This window comes from Medicago sativa, chromosome 8 (assembly GCF_051527215.1).
Source record: "Medicago sativa cultivar Bolivia chromosome 8, Bolivia_mono, whole genome shotgun sequence".
NCBI lineage: Eukaryota > Viridiplantae > Streptophyta > Magnoliopsida > Fabales > Fabaceae > Medicago > Medicago sativa.
In genome coordinates, this window is record NC_140756.1 from 7644490 (window position 1) to 7668693 (window position 24204).

Sequence of the window (24204 nt, forward strand, 5' to 3'; positions counted from 1 at the left end):
GCTTGAAGGAAGTGAAGCAGATACAAATGATAAATTTTTATTCATATGCACTAAAATTAGCATTTGGATTTACTTGCACAGTATGATGTAAAAGATTCAATTTTCATTTTGAAATTGGCATGTGAAAAAAAATTAGAGAATAAATAACTATTAATTATTTATATAGTCAAGTTGTTGATAACATGTGAAATTGAACATCAAGGATATACTCCCTCCGTCCCGAATAACCGACCCATTTTCTAAAAAAAGTGTCCCAAAATAACCGACTCATTTCAATTTTCAATACAACTTTCATCATTCCCAATACAATATAACACTAAATAATACTACTTTTATCATTCTCAATACAATATATTCCACTTTCCCCTTTATTTATACATTTTTCTTAATCCGTGTGAAATGGTAAAGGGGTCAAATAAATTGGGACGGAGGGAGTATCAAATATCAATTTGCCAGAATATAAACAAATAATAATACATGCAGTCCATACATAAAGGCTTTAGAAGCGTATAATCGTTTTGATGGCAATAAGTGCCATTCAAAATCTCAGAGTAGAACAGATCCTTTGTTTCACTTAGTTCATCTTCTGCACATCCATGTATGAAGTCTGGCTTGCAGCTACCAAATGGATCATCAGGATCAACCAGTGAGTAACTTTTTCGACACTGACATGTTGGCCACTTATTCTCTCCCAAAGTGCAGAAGCTATTATATCCACAAACACCACTACCTAATTTAGGAAAATAATGACATACTCCGGCACAAATATAAGCGAAAAATTTACTTTTAAGTTCATTCAATAAATGATGTATGTGACTATTAAATAGACCACATACATTATTTATTGAATGAACCTAAAAAGTAAATTTTTTATATTTAATGACCGCGTATATTTTTAGGCTGAGACCACACTATAGTCCAACCTCCACTATCAGTTGAACTCTTCCCGATATAATTTCGATGAGTTTTTTAGGTTAGTTTTTTTATAAAAAAAAAAAAGTTTACAAGATGATATGAAAAAAAATAATGTGGACAATTTCACAGATAAAATAAAAAATAAAGTGAGTTTTTGTATTAAAAAAATAAAATAAAATAAAAAAAGAGTTACTCCATCCAAATTTATTTACAAGAAACAATTTACTTATTTAGATATATTAAATAATTTATTTATGTATTTAGTTTAGGTTAATTTAGATACATAATACGTGATTCAACGTATCTAAAAAATCAACTTTCACATGGTATTTTGAAAAGTGAAGAATGGAATGGAGAGATTCCTGAAAAGAAGAAACACTCGCAGACAAAATTCAAAATAACACTGTAGGAGAGAAGAAAGAAGTAAGAAGAAAATCTAGTTCTAGTGAGTAACAAACAACTTCACTTCACTCTCTATGCATTTCTCTTCCCATAGTTCAGAACATCTCTATCCCATTACTATTCGCAAATAATCTTTAAAAAAGCGATTATTGAAAAGCGCTTTTTCTTCCGATCTGCTTTCACTTCATTTCAACATGAATCAAACCGCCGCCGCAGGGTTCGAAAATCTTATCGGCTATTACGATCCTACTGTTCAAGTACGTTCCTCTCTCTCAATGTACCATTCTCAGATCTATTGTAACATATCAATTTTGGTGCTTGTTTTCGAATTTCTGTGTACTCTCTACGAATGTGATTGCTCAAGTGTTCTCTAGTAGTGTAATTGCCTTCGATTCTATTCAATTTTTACCTAACATTTTATCTTAGTTCGTAAACCTAACTTCAATTCAAAATTCTTATGTTTACATTATATACAAGCTTTTTTTTTTTATGGAACATTGCTCGGAATTAAGAAAATGTACTATTTGTTATGCCGAGGGAATGGCCTTTTTTTCAATCATTCGTAATTTGTGAAATTAAAGTTTTTAGTTAAAATGGTGCTGACTGAACTTTTGACCAAAAAGTTTGTTTTTTTTTTTGTACAAATTAGGCAAAGCGAACTATGCTATGATTATTGGTAAGAAATTAAGGTCCTGGCTATGCTTTGTAGTGTCGTCAAATAGCGGCTATAGCACCAACATAATTTTAACAAATCGTTGTGGTTTTATGATACACATTTTAGTTCAAAAGTATCATAAAGGTTTCTAAAGGATTCTCTGTGATTGGTGACTGGTGTTGTATTGGTTTTTAAAGGTTTCTCTTTGTGCATGTATGTATTCATTTCTTTCATATGTATTCAAGTACTGTGTATATCTGCAGTCATAATCAATTTAGGGTTTCAAGATTTAAAAATTTAAGCTATTGTTTTGTTCTGCTGAAATGTAGGAGCTTATTGTTATTGATGAAGTCCTCTCTGCTATGGTTGGAGTTGAAGGGCGTTACATTTCAATCAAAACACTTCGTGGAAAGAAGGATGAGATTATTAATTTCCTGGTCGACCCATCTATGGATTTGGCATTACAGGTGAGATTTGCATAATTTTTCGCTACCATGTTTTGACTCGCAATCATAACATTAAAGGTGTTAAACCTCCCCCTTTTTCTTTATGGTGATAATAACTGATAGGAAGTTTAGATGGCATGCCAAGCTATAGCGGTAACGGAAATACTTTCTATAAATTTTTTTTAGAGAATAGAAGTTTATAAGGTGTTCAATATGTTCAGTATCATAACCTAGAGCTAAAATAAAATAGGTTCATTAAACCCATTTAACTTTTACTTTCATGTTTCTGTATTCTTTATTTTCGTAAACTTTAGAAATGGAATATGAAGCATCTATCTTGCAATTCAAATACTGCAATGCTTTTTAATTTAAGATGCACTCTGTGTTTGGCAGTAATTCAAAATAAAGGAAATTATTTTCTGCAACCATGTTTTCTATATTCGGTCATTGTTTAAAATTGTGATTTGCAACCATAACTCTGCCCCCAAATTGTGTTTTGGAGGTTTCTGCTAAGAAAGCTGATGGGGAATGTAAATTGGCCTATGCTATAGCTGTATTATTTAGATTAGATAATGAACAGTATAATTTAATACAATGATAGAGCTGAGTCTGAGCCAGTTTTGTTGTTGCAGGAGTTGGCAAAACGGATATTTCCTCTATGTAGGAGCTTTTTGTTGATCAACCAATTTGTGGAATCAAGGTCTCAGTTCGAGAATGGCCTAGTAAATCATGCCTTTTCTGCCGCACTTAGGGCATTCCTTCTCGTATGTTTTTCTGAACAGTGAGTCAGTTGGTTGATTTACATTTCACATGAAGTAATTGTTTGCTTCTTGAAAATATGTTTTCGTGTGTGTGTGTCTATATATATTCACTTTTTATAACTGGCCCTTAACTTCTTTTGGTAACCTGTTATTGGTTGGTAGATTAATTATTTTTCTGAAGTATTTCAAGCGTTAATGTTTAGTGCATGATGTTGGCTCAGTATACCTCAAGTAGCACCTTCTGATTCTTTTCTGAACAAAGCTTACAGCACACTACCTTTATTTATCTTCTGTTGGGGGTAGGGGAGATAAATAGATCATAGTTTCTAGGAGGAACTGTTGTTTAGTGATCACTTTTATTTATTTATTTACTTTGAGAATACTCTTTCCTAGGGAATGGCAATCAAACTTTAGTTTAAAGTGTGCATTTAGTTTGTTAATTTTCTCCCCGGTGCCAATTTTGGTGGGCTAGTTTAGCTTCTTAAAAAAAAAAAAAAGTTTGGTAATTTTCATTTTCTGGACTACAGATGTCTAAGATTGAAAATCAGTAGAGTTAGTTGAACTGTAGTGTTATGCAAAACCGGCACTTTAGGTTTAAGGTGTGCCTGACACACATGACATGTGTCTGACACTCAATTTTAGTGTTAGGATATACTCTGTTTAGGCTTCGATATGTCGAGGACACTGCTCGGACATCTAGCCTACCCTTCCATTTGGCCGGAAATTAAAAGGGACATGGTTGGTACTAGGGCTGGAAATGAGTCGAACCGAATCGAACTTAGGTTCAGCTCGGCTCGACTCGTTAAGAAATGAATCAGCTCGAAACTCGACTCGAGTTCGACACAAACTTTTTTGGCTCAAACTCGACTCGATTCAGCTCGATAGCTCGAATCGAATGTATCAAAAGACAAAAATTTAAACTACTAAGGTTGTTAAGAGAGACAAATTCAAAAGAAAAGTCAACCCTTAATTTATTTAGCATAAAAATAGCAAAATTACCACATGGGTAACCAATGATTTACTACGATCTGTCATAGTTAATAATCACCCACACTACAGTAAGTTATGAGTTATGCTACTCTTTTATAGACACCTACGCTCCATACTATGCACAAAGTTTTCGATGTGGGACATTTCATGCTACTTTGTTTCTTTAACAGCTATGCTAACCTCAATGCCAATGTGCTATGTATATGGAATGGAAGGATAACTTCCAAGTTTATTTTATTATATTAAAAAAATACAAAATAGTTATATATATTTATATATCGAGTTGGTTAATGAACCAAACGAGTCGAACCACATTTAGTCCAAGTTCAACTCATTTATTTAACGAGCTTAATTTGCAACTCAAGTTCGACTCATTTGGTTCATGAACCAAGTTCAACGAGTCTATTATCGAATCGAATCTCGAACTATTTTCGAGTTGGTTCGGTTCATTGCCAGCCCTAGTTGGTACCGAAACTTCTTTTTTTTTTTTAAATGGTGATGATCAATTAGGTGATGAAAGTCCTTCCATTGACTTAATATACTTTTTCACTATTTGGTAATAGATGGATGGATTAAGGTGATAGACAAAGGTTCAATATCTCATCATATTGTATTGAATCTTTTTGCAAAGAATTTATTTAAAAAAAAAAAAGAATATTTTTTTGCAAAGAATCAAAGTGCTTAACTAACTAGTATTTTTAGGCGTGACTCGTTATGATAGGAAAACGTAATACTTCAAGTTCTTTCTGTTTGTGTGTCATGGAGTGCTATATTTTGGACATTGCCGGTGTTTATGTGTCTACAATGTGTCTGTTTCAGTGCATCATGAGGTCAAGTCTAAAATTTTATTTAGTATCGTACCCACTTGAATTTTCAAACTCATGTAGGGTCAAATATTTTGTAGAAGTAGTAGGACTCAATATGTTTGATATGTGCTCTAGTTTAGTTTGGACAGTAGTGCTTTTATGATTTATCTTTAAAATATTTTGGTAGAAGAATTTGTAGGATAAGGGATCTTCCAAAAAAAAAGATGAAACTTCAATGGACCAAAGTTGCCAGTGCCTGTTAGTGAAATCCCCCTCCACAAAGATGATACCCCCTTTCTTTGAAGTAAAGCAGTTTGTTTGATACTCTCGTAATCTTATTCATCTTAGAACCAAGGTTCTGCTGAATAGCTTCCTTCTCCAATACAACAACCAAGCCATGTCCCACTAAGTGGGTCGGCTACATGGATCAAACCACGTCATAATGTCTATCAAATACCATATATCTATCCAACTCATCAATCTCCAGATCTTTCTTAATAGTTTCTCTTAATAGTTATCTAGGTCTTCCTTTACATCTAGTGACTTCAATCCCCTCCATCTGATCTACTCTCCTTATCACAAAATCATAGGTCTTCTCTCTACATGCCGAAACCACCTAAGCCTATGTAAATATCTGATTTGCAGGTTGTTACTTAATGAGAAAGCTAAAATGATTTTAATAAGCAAAAACTAGTAGCATGCATAAATTAACAAAATAAATCTTCACCTCTGTTTCAGTTTTGCGTATATGATATCTTTTGATTAAAATATGCAATTTGAATACGAAATTACTTTTACCATTATGGCATGTCATTATCTTTACCAGGATTACCAGGCCATGGTGGCACAACTTGAGCACCAGTTTCGGCTTGGGAGACTTTCCCTTCAAGGATTGTGGTTCTACTGTCAGGTATGAATTTGTTTTGGATTAAATGTAAATCAGTAAATGTTTGTCAAATTATTGCTAATTATTTCAATGATGTGTTTCAGCCCATGTTGAGGTCAATGCAAGCATTGTCTACTGTCATACAGAAGGCTTCAGTCAACAATTTTACTGGTTCCGCCGTTCTTAACTTACTGCAGAGCCAGGTAATGAATATCTCTTGTAATTGTCACCATTCTCTAAAGTCTTCACATGTTAAAAAACTTCCCTTTAGTTTCATGTATCAGTTTTTCAAGCACTTAACTCTCTCTCCACTATGGATTCAATTGTATATAGGCAAAGGCTATGGCTGGAGATAATGCAGTTAGGTTGTTGCTGGAGAAAATGACACAATGTGCAAGTAGGGCCTACATGAGCATTTTAGAAAGGTTTCTATTTATCTCCTTTAATATGGCGTTTATCATTGGCTAGCAAATGCATATGTTATTTTCTTCTCCCTTATTCCATCTCCTTTGGGTTATTGGGTATGTTTGGAGAGAAGGGAACCAAATAAGTTAAAGTAAAAATATGGTATGATCAGATTAATATTCTACTATTATGCTGTTTGTAATGGAATTTTGCACAAATAAGAATAATTAATCTTGTACATTGGTATGATCTATCTATAACATGTAGAAAAGCCATAGAAATACACCAAATCAAATTAATATTCAGTTATACTGTTTGTATTGGTTTTTACATGAATCTCACTATAAATAAATATTTAAAAAGCCATTTCACCGCCTTTTGGCTTCCAGACCATGCTTATGGGGACACATACATCCAAGTTCCCTTTTTCAAACTCCTTATAATCTTTTCTACATGTTAATTTCCTTAAAGTTATGATTGTCTTGTGCACTCTTATTGTTGAGTTATCTCTAATTAACATTCCATTTTAATGTTCATTTGGGAATCAAACAATCCTAAAGATGGGTCTATGAAGGAGTAATAGATGATCCTTATGGTGAATTTTTCATTGCAGAAGACAAATCTCTTCAAAAGGTAGATCAAAATATTCAGTCACTTATTACAGCCCAAAATTAATATCAAAACTTGTTTTTTCATATGACCTCAGTTTCATATTATCTATAGGAGAGTCTCACTAAAGATTATGATGCTAAGTACTGGCGACAACGTTATAGCCTCAAAGATGGAATTCCAAGCTTCCTTGCGAATTCTGCGGGAACAATTTTGACCACAGGAAAATATCTAAATGTCCTGAGAGAATGTGGACACAATGTTCAGGTGCTGATACTGTTGTGCTTGTATGTAGAATAAATTTATCTTCTCTTTAGCCATTCAAGTTGGAGTGTGCTTGTGAAATATTTACTGTTCACTAAATGCAGTTACTTTTTATTCTAGGTGCCTCCATCAGAAAATTCGAAACTAATGAGCTTTGGCTCGAATCATCATTATCTTGAATGTATCAAGGCTGCTTATAACTTTGCAAGTGGTGAACTCGTGAATCTCATTAAGGAAAAGGTGATTTTGAATATGTTTAGGCTTTTTAAGTTCTCAGCTTACAGTTTAATGCTTCTGCGATATTTATTATTGTTTAAAATCCAAGTTCTGATTGTGAATTGTGTTTTTATGTGTAGTATGATCTAACAGGAAAATTGCGGTCTATAAAACACTACCTTCTTCTTGATCAGGTATGATCATGTTCATCTTACATTGTTCAATTCGGAGACAATAACTACCAATACTAGAAAAGCTAAAAATGGATAAAGGATCGAAACTTAAGGTTGTGATTGTTGTGTGTTTTCCTTAATTTTCAATTTTCAATTTTCAGTTAATATGTTTTCTCTAATAATCACAAAGATGCTAACCTGTTTCGCATTGTTTACTGTTTGCAACAATTTGCAAAGAAAATGGTATAAACAAACAGGAAAGGTGGGAATACGTTGGTATTTTTGCAATTATTGATCAGTACAAAAACAAATGAAATGCACACCATACGTAACCTAAGTATTCCTTTACTTCTACCTTCCTTGTAACGACTTTAGAGATATTACGCGATATCTTACTGTTTGTAATCTGAAGGCATATGATGGTTTTGAATGAAGCAATAATAAACACAGTTCTAAATGCCCATGGAATATTTTTATCACTTCAGAAACACTTCTTCTTGACTGATATTTTTTATATATGTTCATGATTATACAGGGGGATTTCTTAGTACATTTCATGGATATTGCTCGAGATGAGCTGGCCAAAAAACCTGATGAAGTCTCTGTTGAGAAGCTGCAGGTATAGTTATGGGATATTATTCGCTTTGGTATACATTTATTTCTCCTAGTAAATTTCAATCGCCATCTGCCTATTTTAATTTTGAATGGGTGATGGACTCTAATTTTCCTTTATCTCTTGTTTGTTTTGGCTGTTCTCCTGTATGACTCAGTCTCTTCTAGACCTTGCTTTGCGTACAACTGCAGCTGCTGTTGATCCGTATCATGAAGGCTTAACCTGTATTGTGGCAAGTAACTAATTTATCTTGTATGGAATTTTGGAGCTGTAAAATTCCATATTTACACATGATGCGAACTTTACACTTTCAGGAAAGATCATCTTTGCTTAAAAGGTTGGGTACATTTAATGATACTGAAGTTAGCCAGAGAGATGTAATTAATAATGATATTCTGGAAGAGCCTGTTAGCATCACCGGCCTTGAAACATTTTCACTAAGTTATAAGGTATTTTTTTCTCTACAAGTTTCTGAGAAAGTATGCCTTTTGTTCGTTGCATCATTCATATGGTTGCTTTTGGTTCTCTTTTCAGGTGCACTGGCCACTGTCTATAGTATTATCACGCAAAGCCCTTACAAAGTACCAGTTAATTTTTCGATTTCTCTTCCACTGCAAACATGTTGACCGTCAGCTATGTGGAGCATGGCAAACACATCAAGTATGGCTACAAATGCCTGTAATTCACATTGTCTTTTGTTTAATGTTTATTTCGTTTTACCTTCATTTTTGGTCCCATATTGTAGGGAGTTCGTGCTCTCAATACACGTGGAACTGCTATCTCCCGATCATCTCTTCTGTGCCGAAGTATGCTTAAATTTGTCAATAGCCTTTTGCACTATCTAACATTTGAGGCAAGTTTTTCTTTTCTTTGACATGCATATCGTCTGTTTGCTTCATCAAAACTAGATAAAATACGTTTTCAAATCTTATTTTTATGACCAATTTGTATTGCAAAAAGATAATTGCAGTCAAGGCTTTCAAAGATTATTGGATATGGGTTTCTTATTTCTTTCATTTTCTCAAATTTGGTTTTTTAACTGAGCAGTTATGTGTATCCTTTTTTGACTCTAGTTTATTTTATAGGTTATTGAACCCAATTGGCATATGATGTATACCAGACTTCAGTCAGCAAATAGCATAGATGAGGTAAGTTATTATTATCGTCATAGATTGCAAAACTGATGTATAAGTCATTTTACATACATAAGAATACTCGAGTATTTTCTCTGTTTTATCAGAGGGATGGGGCTGGGGGACTTTGATGTTGAAAGTCTGACATTTTCTGTATGTAACAGGTTATACAACATCATGATTTTTTTCCTTGATAAATGTTTGAGGGAGTGTTTACTACTTTTACCCGAGTTGCTGAAGGTTAGTTTTTTTTTTTTTTTTAATATATATATATATTAAATCTTCCCGTAATGCCTTGTGTTTTGGCCTTTTGGGTATACAAGCATCACATGTTCCCAAATAGATATAGGAGTGAAAGATATGTCTTCATAACAGAAGGTACCTGATAGAAATTGCATCGGACCAGAGACTGAAAACAGTTGCATGACTCCTCCTAAAACGATATCTAGGTGATATCAGATCACTGGGGTCTATGAAGTGTATATAGAAACTTACGATTCTTTAGATATGTAAGTAATATACAGATGGTCTGGCCAATCTGAGAGGCCTTGTCTCCTCCCTCCCCGTTCCCTTATTCATTCCCCGCCTTCTCACTTTCCGACTGTCCTTTTATCATCTACGACTCCAACTTTTCTTCTCATGCCATGTAATAAGTGGCTATTTTCCTCCTTATCAACAGAGGACCTGACTATTTATTTCCAACCTGTGGTACAATAATTGATCATAAATTTTAAACTTCCCAAAAGTAACACCGTCAAAGTCCAATGTGGGAATGTTCAAATTGATAATCTTGTAGGTTTCTCTTCTCTTTTTATCAATTAAAAATATGCTCTGCCTCACTTTATTGTCAACCTTTTTTTACTTCTGACAATTTGACATCCTGATTACACAATTTAGAAAATCAAATATTACTTTAAAACATCTATGTTATCACAGGATGTAATCTTAAGGAAATTAAAATGGGGTAATGTCATGACTAACAATACTCGTCAGAAATCTCCTAATGAAACAGAGGGGGATACATCATATTACAATGTGACAAATTTTGAAAGGAGTAATGTGGCATCACCTTAACCTCTGAAAGACCAAATTGAGGGTTTATTTATAAATTCACTGTTTTCCTTATGTGACTAGACTTGTCTTTGATTGATTAATTTAGAAATATTTTCTTGATCATTGTTTTAAATGATGGGGACTCTGCATTTTATGGTCAGAGATAGTAGACTATTTGATATTTGCCATCAGCTAATTGTCAAAGGCGAGACTTCTCATGATTGGTTTTTATTGACTTCCTAATTGCAGAAGGTGGAGAGGCTTAAATCCATGTGCCTACAATATGCAGCCGCAACACAGTGGCTTATATCATCTTCTATCGTATTACATAGTCCAGATGAACCTAAAGTTGATTCAAATGGAGCTAAACAATCGAAATCAGGTCAAGTCCTGAAGTCAACCACCAGAAATGCGGCAGTCACTGAATCTATTCTGTAAGTCCCAAAACAAAACATTTGTTGTATTATTTGTTTATACTGATGAATTCGTGTCATGCAAGCATTCTGACCTAAATAAATAATTGCAGCAATTTTGAGAAGGAATTTGATGCCGAGCTTCAGAGTCTTGGATCAATCTTGAGCAGCAGCTCGCAGGCAGAGCCATATTTGGCCCATCTTGCAAAATGGGTTCTTGGTGTTAAACACGAACAGAATGGTTTGTGATAGGTTTTCAGTGTCGATTATCAGTAAGTTGCTTGAGCAGTTATCGTGCATAGGGTAATGTATGTATTTTCCTGAGTGTGGTATTTACATTCTTGTGAAGTTGCGGTTGTTTCTTTGTAACAATATTGAGAATGTTTTTCTAATGTGTTTTCTACTAGACTTAACACTTACCTATTGCAATTTTGCCAGCACTGTATCAATTGTAACATCCAAATTATATACTACCTTTTTTTTTTTTTTTAATACATGTGAAATTATCGAAACATGTTTATAACAAGGGACATTAGTGTTTGGATTTTCCTTAAAAAAAAAAAGTGGTGTGTGGATTTAATTCATATACAATGTCATATCAATGATTTTTTGCACTACCAATTAATCATAATCATCAATTCTTTAAAAATGTTTCACTTTTAAAGTAACTACTAAAATAGCCATGTGACTGATGGTAATTTGTTGATAATGTATTTTTTTCATTGGTGTATCAAAATTAATTGTAGTTTGTTGATAATGTTAAACTTTTTACATTGTTGTATCAAAATCATACTCTATATCTTACTCCTAGAAACACATAGAACTTATTTTGTATTACAAATCTTAATACAATTTGGGAAGGTACTACTCCGGATTCAATCGCAAATGAGAGTTAAATATTATATGCACATTAAATGTTTGTATTCCAAAAACACCTTTACATTACGAAAACAAGAAAATTAATCCCACGTATATACCACCTTACAAGTGTGAAAGTAGGTATTTTTACGTATAATGCTTGTAATCAAGTCCAAAGAGAATATTCTAGTAGAGGAAATCATTGCGTGAATTTTAAATGATTATAGTTTTAGAGACCAACTGCATTCAATCATGGTTTTTTGCCATATAGTTATGATTAGTCTTTGAAAAGATGCTCGATTAGCCTGGAATTACTGCTTTGCTCAACTATTTCTGTCATCTATTCTTTGAGATATTTTACCATTATTACTTCAATAATGAATCAATGTTACCTCTTGTTTTTGCACCAGTTAATGCATCAATCATGCATCTAACTTGCATGTATAAATGATTTTGCATCCGTTTACTTATTTTGCAAGTTCATGCATATACCAGTACAAATAATTTTCATAGGATTTACTCAGCGTATCCTATTGTTGTCATTTAAGTTCCTTTCCATTCAAATTTTCATCTTTGAAGTTTTTCCTTCAAATTATACATTTTTATTTTTATATAATTTGGCCATGTTTATATAAAGTTTTATTATTAATATTTTTAAAACTTATAAGGGTGCGTTTGACCCTACTTATTTTCCACTTCTCTTCTACTTCTAAGGAGAATTGGGGCCAAACACAATTTTGATAAAGCTCTTAATTAAAAAAGTAACTTTTTTTGTAAGGAAGGAAATCAAATAGAAGTGACATTCAAAATAAGTTGTTAAAATGAACTTTTGGACAACTTTTGAGAACTAATTCTCGGCAGTCCAGCCTTCGAATCTCATATGTGCCATTTTTTATTTTATTATTTATTTACACAAATCTCACATGCTTGCGTTTCGTTTTATTGGATTTTTTTATTTATTTGAGTTCTTGGATACATATTTTTTGGTCCGAAGGATGAAGCTACATATTCATTGCGTTTTATTTTTTGAAAGGACATTGCGTTTTATTAAAAAGCAATATTATCTTTTTTTTTGAAAGATTAAAAGCAATATTATCATTTTGTTTATTAATACATATGTTGCATTTTACTTATATATTTATCATGATCAAACAACATTGATAGACCTTTCAAAAAAAAAAAAACAACATTGATAGAATGACAGGGGTTGTCTAATTTTAAGGTGATTGAAGAGAAAAAAAAATCAGTAGGAATAGAAAAATAAATCACTCACTACTGATAAAATGAGTTGGTTAAAATAATTTTAACATTATAATTTTATGCATTTAGATTTATTTCTGAATGTTAGTTTTTAGTACCAATTAAAATATTAGTTGCTCTTAATAATTTATTACTTTTTAAAATATATTGCAATTAAGGCTACTAAAGAAATTCCTTTACGTAAAACTCAAAATTTAGCAAAGTTGAATATTCCACGGAATCGCAATTAAGTTAAAAAAAACAACAAATACCAAACAACTTCAACTTCAACTTTAAAGTTCAAATTTTAAACTTTATTCTCAAAGTAACTTTCAAACTTCAAAAAAGTAGGGCCAAACGCACTCTAAGTCTATACTTGTACATTAAAATAATTTTGAGAAAGTATACTTGTAAATTTTTTGATCGTACTTGTATCCGATATGGTGCACACCCACACAGAAATAGTCAAATCCCCTTACAAAAACATGTTGAAACTGATTATTATAGGAGGAAATCCAAGGCACATTACAAAACTTAGGTTCCAAACTTAGGATAATAAACAATATTTACATAGCAGTTGCTTGAACAAAATTTTCTTTGAAACAAATAAATTACCTAGTATCATACATTGACCTTTTGATCAACTATAATGAGGGTTCAAATATAGATAGTATTGATAAAAAAAATAGTTCACTTGTGGCATATTTACATGTTTCCATTTTCATCAATAGAAGAATCAGAAGCAGAATCATCAAGTGTTGAATTTGATGTAGTCTCCAATTGACTCCCACTCTCACTATCTGAAGTTCCTCCCACTGTCCTTTCTTCATGAGGGTGTTTTAGGAACCAAGACATGATGCTAGCTGTTAGAGTAAGGATCATCTTTTGATTCACCTGAAATTGTATAACAGGCATTGTCGCAAAGCAAAAAATATAAATGATTAGTCATTGCTAAACAACAGTGGATACGTCATACTTATAATATGATTTTCAGAAGAAGAAAAACGCAAGAAACAAATAAAAAAGTCAATCCTTGTTGAGTATGGCTCATATTCGCCGATAAGTGGACAGTTGGTTCAAGGATAATCTTCGGAATTGAACCATATGAATTAAACTAAGCCTTAAACTTTGTAACCCTAATCCATTGCATAATAGAAAACTACAGTAGTCACTCTACTGTCAAAGATCTAAACACAGTCGACCAAACTCTTTGATCATTCATCTTGTTCTAGCGTGTTTATCTTCTTAGATTAAAACCAAATTTGCTGTGCTAGCTAATACTAATAGACTATTTTTAAAGAAGAAATCTCCTAAAAGTTTAATTTTTCGTAAAAGAAGTTGGTCAATACCGAAGAAATAAACAACATTGAATGATAAAAGAGAGAGTGGGAGCAATGAAACAATATTGGTTCTTCCAAATTACCTCAGTGATGTCTTCAGGAAGCAGGAATATAGAACACCCTAGCTTTCTTGCAATACTGATGATGTAGCTGGCATTCATCTTTTTCTCTTCATCTGGATGGAACAAGAGTTTGTCAATACAAATGTTATAGGAGTGTAAAGCAAGGTCAAGAGAATAATACATTTTTTCAAAATTTTATATGTATGAACATGAATGTTATAATACTTGATTACTTGTGCAATACATTTGGTCAAAGACATGAATTTAGCATTTAGTTTTATAAATAAACTTTGCATTTAAAACTTCCAATCAACATGCAATCAATGTTCCACAAATCGAGTGTTAACTCGCCGAGTTTACGTTTTTAGGTACCAAAATTGTGTCAACTCGGAGGTAAACTCGATTTACGGTAAAATCGGAATGTTTGACGAGTTTGACTCGAGTTAACTCGGTCAAACTCGGGTAAAATCGGGTAAACTCGAGTAAAATCGGAATGTAAGTCTAAATTTTTTTTGATAGTTTTATTAACAACTTTAGGAACTTGTGAAACTTGCCTTTTTGAATGGTTAAGACTTAAGGGACTTATGATTTTGCAAGTTTATTTTGTATTTTGATGTTTAGTTGAACATAATGCTTTATTATGGTGGTTGAAAACCTTTATAATTTAGTCATATTTTGCACTATTTGACTATTTACAATATTATATTGGTTTACATATGTCATGTAAATAATAAATTTTATTTAATTTTAATTTTAGGTAAACTCATACGAGTTCTCGAGTCGAGTTTACCTGGACAAAACGAGTTGAGGTAAACTCTCGAATTGTAAAACCTTGCATGCAATAATTAGATAAGTGCAATGTTCAAATTATTGTAACAAGAAAACATACCAGTTACTCCTTTTGTTACAAGACCCCAATTTACAGCTCTAGGCTGCACAGAACTAAGAAGCTCAAGGAAAAATATTCCATCAGATAAACTTTTGTCCTGAAAGTTGAGATTATAACAATTAATAGACTTTACATGTAACCATTTAATCCCTGAAAATGGGCAGAAAATGAAAAAAGTAACAATGATACATAGAAGAAAACACAATAGTAGTTAAATAAAAACCAGTCTAAACACATTGCAAGTTTATCATCTGATTTCAATAATAATGAGTGAGAAAAGATATCTAAGAGATTGAATATGTTTAGTATTATTGCATCTGAAGGCAGTATTTTAATGTTTATTAGATAATCACAGATAATGTCACATGCTTAAGCTATTTATTTCCTTTGTGACAGTTTTGGTGCAGAACCGCATAAATTTTTGTGTTTTCTTATCACTTTCTTTGTGGTGTGCTTGTTTTCATCGAAGATCCATAGACGTGTGCATTAATTCGTCAGTGTGTGTGGTTTTCCCTAACATATACCATTCTTAAGGCTGCTTTGAATATTGAAAGGATTTACCTTGAAACTGTTCATGCTGCTTTGACTTCCTGTGCTGCTAACTTTGCTATTAGCCCATTCCAAAATATCAGCATCAGTTATTTCCTTCCCGCGAGCGTGAAATCGCAAGTTCTTTAGAAGTTGTAGTATGTTGTATCGCATCAATTGCCACAGATAAGCTAAAGTTTAATATATGTGACCAATGATTTAGTTAGATTATGCTTTACAGATTAATTAATGCCGAGTAATTTGGATAATGATTTGAACGTCAAGAACCTACCTAGTATTAACTTTTTATTTCCCTGCACAATGTCATTTCCAGCAACATTTACCAATGAGAATTTAAGCTGTTTCCCTATTTTAACAACTTGGTTGCAATTCTCAACTTTTTTAAATGGCATCTTAATTGGAGGCTTGTTAGCAATCTTCCAGTTTACAATCCCTGCTGACACCTTCTCAAGAGTCTCCAAAAGAATCCATCTGCAAAGAATCAACACAATACCAACTTAATGGATGCAAACTAACTTGAAAACAAGTGTGTCACTATCTAGGCTTATAGAATAAGCATTTATCAAATGAGTGCTTATCGATAATTCTATAACAAAAGATAAAATATTATCAAATTTTTTATATAACTTATAAGTTGTTTTACTAAGCTATCATGGAGAGCTTATGAAAACAAGCTGAAAACAGCTAATGGACATGTCATAAGTTGTTTTCATAAGCTCTCTAAATAGTCTCATAAATGCTTATACTAGCAGTAAATAAATAAAAATAAGTCAATCCAAACAGACCCTATTATAAATGCCAGAATAATTTCAACAAAGCAAATGCAACTAAGAAATTACATTATTTAGTTTAAATATGAACTATTATGTTAATGAAATGGAGATATTTAAGAAGTTCAATTACTTGCAATTTGCAGGTAGTTTCAATTCCATACAAGATCTTTTAAGAAAAACAGTCGAAGAATAAGGTGTGCTAGAAAAATAGCAAAAGTGCGAGAGATATTTTACCCGTCTCTAAGATCCTCAAAGACATTATTGATATATGTTGAATTTCCGAGGCTATTAATCCAAAGGCGAAATGCTCTTTCTTCTCTAGAGTCTTCAGTGTCGTCAGGAATTGCTTGAAGAAGAGAAATTTGTTTTGTCTGGTCTGTTAGTCCATTCCTACAAGCGAAAGATGGATATATTTATAGCTAGAAGCATACAATTCTCAAAAACCAAAAAGAAAATTTGAATCTATTTCAAATTCTGTTGACAAACTATAAGATGAAGAAAGGTAAGTAATGTTAATCACATTCAAAAACATGATAAAATTGACCACATGAATCAGGGTTGTGAACTTGTGACATTGTTCTTAAACATCTAATCCACGTAGCATAAGTTAACGGATACTGTGCATTTTTGTAACAGAATCTGCTAAAAAGGGTAATGGTGTGTACGTTTTAAGACTTAAAGGACTAACCTTTTACCAAAAAACTAAAGAACTAGTTTAATACTATTCCAGTAACTTAAACGACCGCATAATGTATTTTTCCTTGAATTAAATATAGAATACTATAATTTTTCTCAAGAGGAAGATTATTTTGACCTGTGCTGGAAAATATGTGCAACAAAAGCAAGATTAAGATTTGGAGATCCTTCCACTATGTCTCTTGCAGTTAGGTATCGCTTGCAGCCCATCTTGTCAGAATGTTCAAGAACTAATTTTGCTCTTTCAAAGGGATTTTTTATAGCCAGTGTGGAAGGATTAGTGTATTCTGGTGCAAGAACATTTAGAAGGTGTGCGTAAGCCTCAGCATCCTGTAGTGTCAGAACCATACGAAATTCAATCAGCGACTATTTACAAGAAATGCATTGTGAAGACTTAATCGAAAACCAAAATTAGTTACCTTGACATCAGAGGAGAAGTTAGTGACAATCTTCTTGTACTCTGATTTCTTCAAATGGAAATTCATCCACCTTAACAATATCTTCTCTGGCGCTAGATTCATCAACTCTTCCATATCCTGTTGGTTTAAAATATATGAATGCAACACATACACAAATGAAGAAAATAAGAAAATATAATAATGATAGAAAGTATTTACCTTACTATCATCAAGCAATTCAAGAAGCTGAGGAGTTTTCTTTAGATTGAGGTCTGCCAGTAGTTGTATCTATTCAAAACCATCAGTAGATTTTTTCAGTATGAAAATACAAAATTCAAGATTTATTTGTAGGATTTCACAAAGTTCTTAAAAGTATAAACAAAAGATTATCTAAACTTCCGTTTAATCAATGACTGTTTACCTTAATAATCTGTGATATCACCCCAAGCACCAGATGACGCTGAAACAAGAATAAAACAAACTAGTTTACTAATGCATAGAAATGAAAAACCGAAATAAATAAAGAAATAAAATTATAACATACCCTTCCTTCAATGAAGTCTTGTGTGCCAATGTTGACTACTGTACATCCAATAGCTTTAGCAGAGTTAAGACAAAGTGTATGATTTTCATTCCTTTCCCATGGATTGAGTAATCTTTTCGTATTGATTGCACGCTCGTCAATAGTCCCCGGAACTGCCACATTGATAAGCTTGCTGCAACATGTAATAATTCGTTTCAATAATATTTCCATGAATAATGGAAATAGCAGTAAGCTAGATGGATGAAAATCTATAGTACCAAAGAAGAACGCCGTCTTTTGCAATTTCGAAGAGCTCATTGGTTGAAGGATCAATGGGAAGATACTTCTTGAGGAACTCATCTTGTGAAAGATAGTGATTTATATGAGTAACATATGATGATTTCTCAGATTCACTTATTGTGTGAAGCAATGTGGTAGTAGCTGCCTTTAAGAATGCTGAGGAATTCTTTGGACTACTTCCTGCTCTAGAATTTGCAAATGTTTGTAGTTTCAAGTATACCTGTAATCATTACAGCACTAGTGCATCAAAACTTGACATGTACACTACTTATTCCTCTCTTTATAATGTTCATTTTCTCTTGTATTTCTTCAAAATAAGGAAAACTCGGTTTGGATTGGTTTATTTGAGTGTACCTACTGGCTTAAGCACTTTAGAGATTGTTTGGGCTAGCTTATGAAAACAATTTATAGCTTAAATGAAAATAGTTTGTGATAGAAATTTTGCATTTACCTGTCTATCCAAACAGGGCCTAAATCAAATAGCTTATAATACTTGATCTGATTGTTTTATGGACTCTAAAGCAATCAAACAAACCACTTTAAAAAATGTGAATTTCATACATCTTATATATTCAGCTCTCCTATTTAAATAGATTGAATATATTTAATTTAAGAGTGATATAATAAATAAAACAGTAAGAGGATCAGGAAAAAGCAAGAAAAAGGTGATCCTCAAAAAGTTGATAATTGAACAGATGATAGCAAATCAAATCTAGATTAAAAAACCTACCTTGAGAAACAATTCAAAATCAACCTCCTCATCAGTATTCTGATACAAATCCTGAACATAAGAAGCTCTCTCCTTCTCACTCAGATTTTCTCCCACAACTTTCAATCTTGACATCTTGGAAGCTAAATCTGCAATCACAAGCTTCCCACTTTCCCTCCTCATACTCATAAACTACACAAACAATGATCATCATGACCCAGATTCCAAATTTCAATAACAACATCAAAAATCCAATCTTTCATAGAAAAAATCAACATGAGATTCATTAAAATTGAACAATTGAATTGTAACAAAGAATTCACTTACATGTGTTTTTAAGCTTCTAAGTTCAACTTGTGTGAACTGATTCTGAAGACATGGATCTGAAACAAGAATTCCCCAGTAACCAGACATATCTTATGTCTTATGTTTCTGTTTCAAATTTTATGCAACAATTTAATGTATCTAAAGAGTTTCTTTATTAGTTTCTATAAATTTCAATATTAATAATAACTTTTTATGAGGTTTTGAAAAAGCTATTAAGTGTGGTGAGAAGGGAAGTGAAGGAGAGAGAAGTTGGCAACATTATGGGACAGTTTAGAGCTGTCAGAGTTCAAAAGTTTGTTCTATGAGAGTGAGAAAAATTCAAATTATTATTACAATAATGTCCTAAGTTTGAACTTAATATATGATATGGGACCCATTTTTTTCCCGTTAAAGGCATTTTCAAATTTTTACTTCCAAGTTTATTATGCATGATTTTGATCTTGCCAATTGCCATCATCTTGTTGAGTCAAAGAGTTATTATTTTTAAGTGAAGTTACCAAACCTTGGAAGTATTGTTTATCTTATGAAAATATTTAATTTAGTGAAAATGATTTGGTCGATGTGTCTTGCCATTATTATGTAAATTATGTATCTATATTTCTCAACAATTATATACGTTTTTGTTCAACTTTTTAAAGAGTTTTTTTTATCATAAATTATCCATTTTTTATATACATTAATTAATTAATTAATTATCCACTTCTAAATGAGACGGACAGTCAAATTTACGTTTAGTCGTAAGATAAGTATAGGTTTTTTTTTTTCGTGGTGAGGATAAGTATAGTTTGACTAAACATTTTCTATTTCAATGATAAATTGAAACTTATATACTCCTAATCCTGTTTAATTTAAACTAAAATTTATTAATTACTTGAGAGTGATCGAACTTAGATACTCCAAAAACTTCGACCTTAAGCTCATTAACCACTTAAATTCAATTAATTAATTAGTTTTATTCATAATATAATTATTATTTTTTAAAAAATAAATTATATAAAGTAATATAATCGAATAGTATTTGTGGCAAGGCGGTGTATGTGTAGGTCATTGGTTTGATAGTAACATTAGTCGTGAGGTGAGAGATGGTTTAAATACCTTATTTTGGTGGGATCCATGTCTTGAGGGCGTGTTGTTAAAAAAAAATTTAGTCGTCTGTTTGATCTTGCCGATAATAAAATGGTGTTGGTGGCAGAGATGTCTACTCTTTGTTGGGAGAGGATGGTGAGCCTTGGAAGTGGAGGCGGATGTTATTAATTAGCACAGGAGGTAGAGCGAGTTGAGAGGGTGTTGTTTTTATTAAATAACATTGTTTTGCGGCCGAATGTTTCGACAAGTGGCTTTGGCTTTTACATGCTTCGAAGAAATATAACGTCACTAGTGCTTACAACTTTATGTTGTCGTCCGACAACGTCATGGCGCGGATCACACTCAAACTATTTGAAATAATGAGGTCCCTCCGAAGTTCGGTCTTTTTGCTTGGCGACCGCTTCGTAACCGTCTTCCTACAACGAACAATCCGATTAAAAGGCGTGTGCTACAACATAATATTCAACTTTGTGTGGGTTATTGCGGCTTCACGGAGGATGTCGATCACCTATTTCTCTTTTGTGGTTTTTTTGGAAAAATTTGGCATGGTATTTCTAGTTGGTGGGTTTTCAACGGTGTACCATGCTCACGTGGATCAACATTTAATCCGATTTGAATCTTTAGGTGGGTTCCTAAAAGTACTGTTCGGCTCTCCGTCTCATTTGGTTTTGTTGCATTTGAGTTATTTGGTAAGAAAAACACTAGAGTTTTTAATCAAAAAGAGGAATCACTCCAAGAGTTTCTTGGCAAAATAAAACTTAATTCTTATTGGAGGCTCAAAGCGAATCGTATCAATTTTGCTTTAAGCTATCATACTTGGTGGCCTAATCCCTTAACTTGTTTGGAGATCATTATGTAATTTTTGTTTTGTTTCTCTTTCGGTTTATTGTTGGCATTCTAAGTTGCATTTGATGTTCCTTTTCCAAGTTTCCTCTAAGCACAACTTGTGCTAGAAAAAAATCAGTGTTTGCAGTTCAATATATTCCATTTTATCTTCTATAAAAAATTCATATATTTTTATGTACAACAGCAAACTCAATATTAAAAAAAAAAAAAAAAAAAAAAAGAGGACAATTGAACCCTTGGAAGTGGGGACAGGAGTCCTCGCAAATGTCCTCGTGAGCTTAACTCGATTTGGTTAGATAATGCATAATATATGCAAGGTCCGGGGTTCAAACCCCGACCACTACCAAAAAAAAAAAAAAGCCCGATAATCAAATCATCTCTATAGGGGTGTCCGAAGTCCTCAATTTCTCGTCATTGTTGGCACCCAATTTCGTAAGAAACTCAGCATTAACGTACCCTACCCTAAGTGAGTGATGCAAGTTATCCTCCCAATCTCAAATGATCACACAAATGTTGACAATAACGGTTGCATAGAAAAGGTACTTATTGATGGTTTCTCTAAGAGGTTAATGACTTCCTTAGAGTCCAAGTAACAACGAAAGTGAGTACAGTACCAAATGCTCCTAGAAATTCTTAAGCCATAATAAACAGCCATGAATACAACTAATGTTACACATACCCTATAAGTTATTAAAGACAATAACCCAACTGCCATCACCCTTCCTAATCAAGCCATTTGCACATTCTGTCCAGAATTTCTCATACAATTACTGCCACCAACATTGAGAACAAAACAATCTTCTCTTGGTGGATGCCAAGCAATCCATTTAGTAGGAATTGGAAAGATTGCATGAGAAGGAAAACAATCAGAAAACAAAGACAAGTCTTTTAGCCTCGGCCACTACTTGGAACAAATGAATAGATTCATTATCCACACAAACAATATTTCTGGCATGCCAATTCTTAACAAAAACCTGCAAGGAACAGATTCGATGTTGGACTAACCAAGTTAAGTTTTAACAATCTCTCCAAATTCACGAGGCTGAAAAACTAATATCCATGAAACCCTATGATCTCCAAAAACTCCTAGCAATATTGCAGTGGAACATAGTTTCCTAATGGTTATGACATCTAGGACAAATATCGGAATGAGACATATTTCTGTGGTTAAGCAAAGAGGGTAGGAATAGCTTGGTGACATGCACACCAAATGAAGAATTTAATTTTCTCAGGAGCTTTAAGCTTCCAAAGCCAATTCAGAACGATTAGGAACATGAATTCTTCTTTTCTATTATGTCATCGATAGCTTGAGGCTTTCGTGTGCACTTCATCTTAACTCCCATTGCCAAGAAACACAATCTGAAGTAAAAAATATTCAAAAACAGCTAGCTCTGAATTATTATTGATTAGGTAAAACAGTGTAAAGTTGGTTTGTATGCCAAGAATTATTAACAAAAAGCCCTAATTCTGATTTGAGTGTCATGAATGGCAACAAAGTTAACAATATTGCAAAGAAGATCATTTAAAAGTTAAGGAGTACACCAAAACAAAGAGTTACCATCCCCATCTTGAAACAATAACCATCTTTTAAAACTTCTTTAGCCTTGAAAATAGAATTCCAAGCCTGTGAACCGTAAGATCTAGCAGAGAGTAAAAAAATGGTTCATCATAGAGGTACTTTTTATCATTTTGACCCAATGCTTGTTAGAATCTTGTTGAATGTCTCAAACTAGATTAACAAGCATTGAAGTGTTACTATAAATATCCATATGAAAAGTAATTCATTTATAAAAAAATTTAGTCAGTCTAGGTAAGCCATGGCCACCTCCATTTAATGGTCTAAGTATTGAATCGAACATTAGGTAATAAAGGTTGATTTGATCCTTCAAAAAAAAAGTTGATTCAATGTTAGCCTATATTTCATAAGGACACAAGTTTAACTCATACGGTCAATGTAAAGATTTTTTTGGTGGATGATAAATAAGTACATTTGTCACTCTTTGAGTATTATGGTTTGTTCTGATTCTAGTTAGCTTCCGGAACTCACATAAACATTTTTGTTATATACTAAACAATAGTATTGGACATTCATTATTTCAAACCTTTAACATGTGGCTTCAATATATTTCATGCAAAAACCGTGGTTTAACATAAAGTGGATTATTATTCCGGCCGGCCCTAAGCATAGGTTGGGATATGGCAGTCTAAGGCCCATGCTTGTCGAGGACTCTAAACAAAATTTATAGGGTGGGAGTGCATATATCAATACTGGTTTTAAAGGTGGTATATATAACAAATATCGCAAAGAGGGCCCAACCTTTTATCGGGACTTCAGCCCAGTATCCCTTCACTGTTTTTATTTTACAACTCAGCAACATTTCATTTTCACACCCCCATTTTATACTGCAAAGATCATATATTTATGTGTATCCTAATGAAACCTTCCAACACATGTCCTCCAGTATTGCGAACTGGTCAACTGGACATAGAAGTTTCATCATTGTTTGCTTATTCGATTACCCTTTTGTTGTTGATATTCTTTGTTATTAGACATGAAATGTGGTGTATAGTATAGTACGTAATAGCTTAGAGCTCCATTTTTAGAGCACCGTTAACTGTGGGTGTTTAGCTCTATTTGTATTTTAATAAGCATTGATATTCGGATTTGGTCTAACACATGTTGAGATGTAAAACAAATTCTACAAAGAAATTTGTAAATGCATAAAATAGAAATGCAATCATTCGTAATGAAATATACAATAAGAAATTAGAGAATAATTTTGATTTCTTTCTTCTCTAATTTTGAACATTTATTCTACTTTTAATATGTTGTATACTTCTCAATTTAACTAGTTATAGGAGGGGAAAA

The 24204-nt window shown here is 32.8% G+C and overlaps 2 protein-coding genes across 2 annotated transcripts; one reads left to right on the forward strand and one right to left on the reverse strand.

Moving 5' to 3' along the window:
* The first annotated feature begins 1309 nt into the window (after positions 1-1309).
* On the forward strand, positions 1310-11266 carry LOC146896602 (Spc97 / Spc98 family of spindle pole body (SBP) component). Its single transcript, XM_085737629.1, is given in 20 exon segments — positions 1310-1574; positions 2302-2439; positions 3051-3182; positions 5802-5885; positions 5966-6064; positions 6195-6286; positions 6827-6899; positions 6990-7142; positions 7260-7379; positions 7496-7549; positions 8064-8147; positions 8299-8373; positions 8456-8590; positions 8676-8801; positions 8887-8994; positions 9227-9289; positions 9439-9456; positions 9458-9514; positions 10577-10761; positions 10854-11266. Coding segments are annotated over 20 exon segments (1995 nt in total). The 5' UTR covers positions 1310-1511; the 3' UTR covers positions 10990-11266.
* A 2096-nt stretch (positions 11267-13362) lies between these two features.
* On the reverse strand, positions 13363-19675 carry LOC146896603 (fimbrin-2-like). Its single transcript, XM_085731742.1, has 14 exons — positions 19404-19675; positions 19098-19268; positions 18346-18587; positions 18089-18260; positions 17966-18004; positions 17764-17832; positions 17566-17682; positions 17265-17476; positions 16685-16840; positions 15949-16148; positions 15690-15847; positions 15129-15225; positions 14261-14352; positions 13363-13731 (listed from the first exon to the last, which is right to left on the reverse strand). The coding sequence occupies exons 1-14, from the start codon at positions 19488-19490 to the stop codon at positions 13543-13545; spliced, it is 2001 nt and encodes a 666-aa protein (XP_085587868.1). The 5' UTR covers positions 19491-19675; the 3' UTR covers positions 13363-13542.
* Between the last annotated feature and the right edge of the window lie 4529 nt (positions 19676-24204).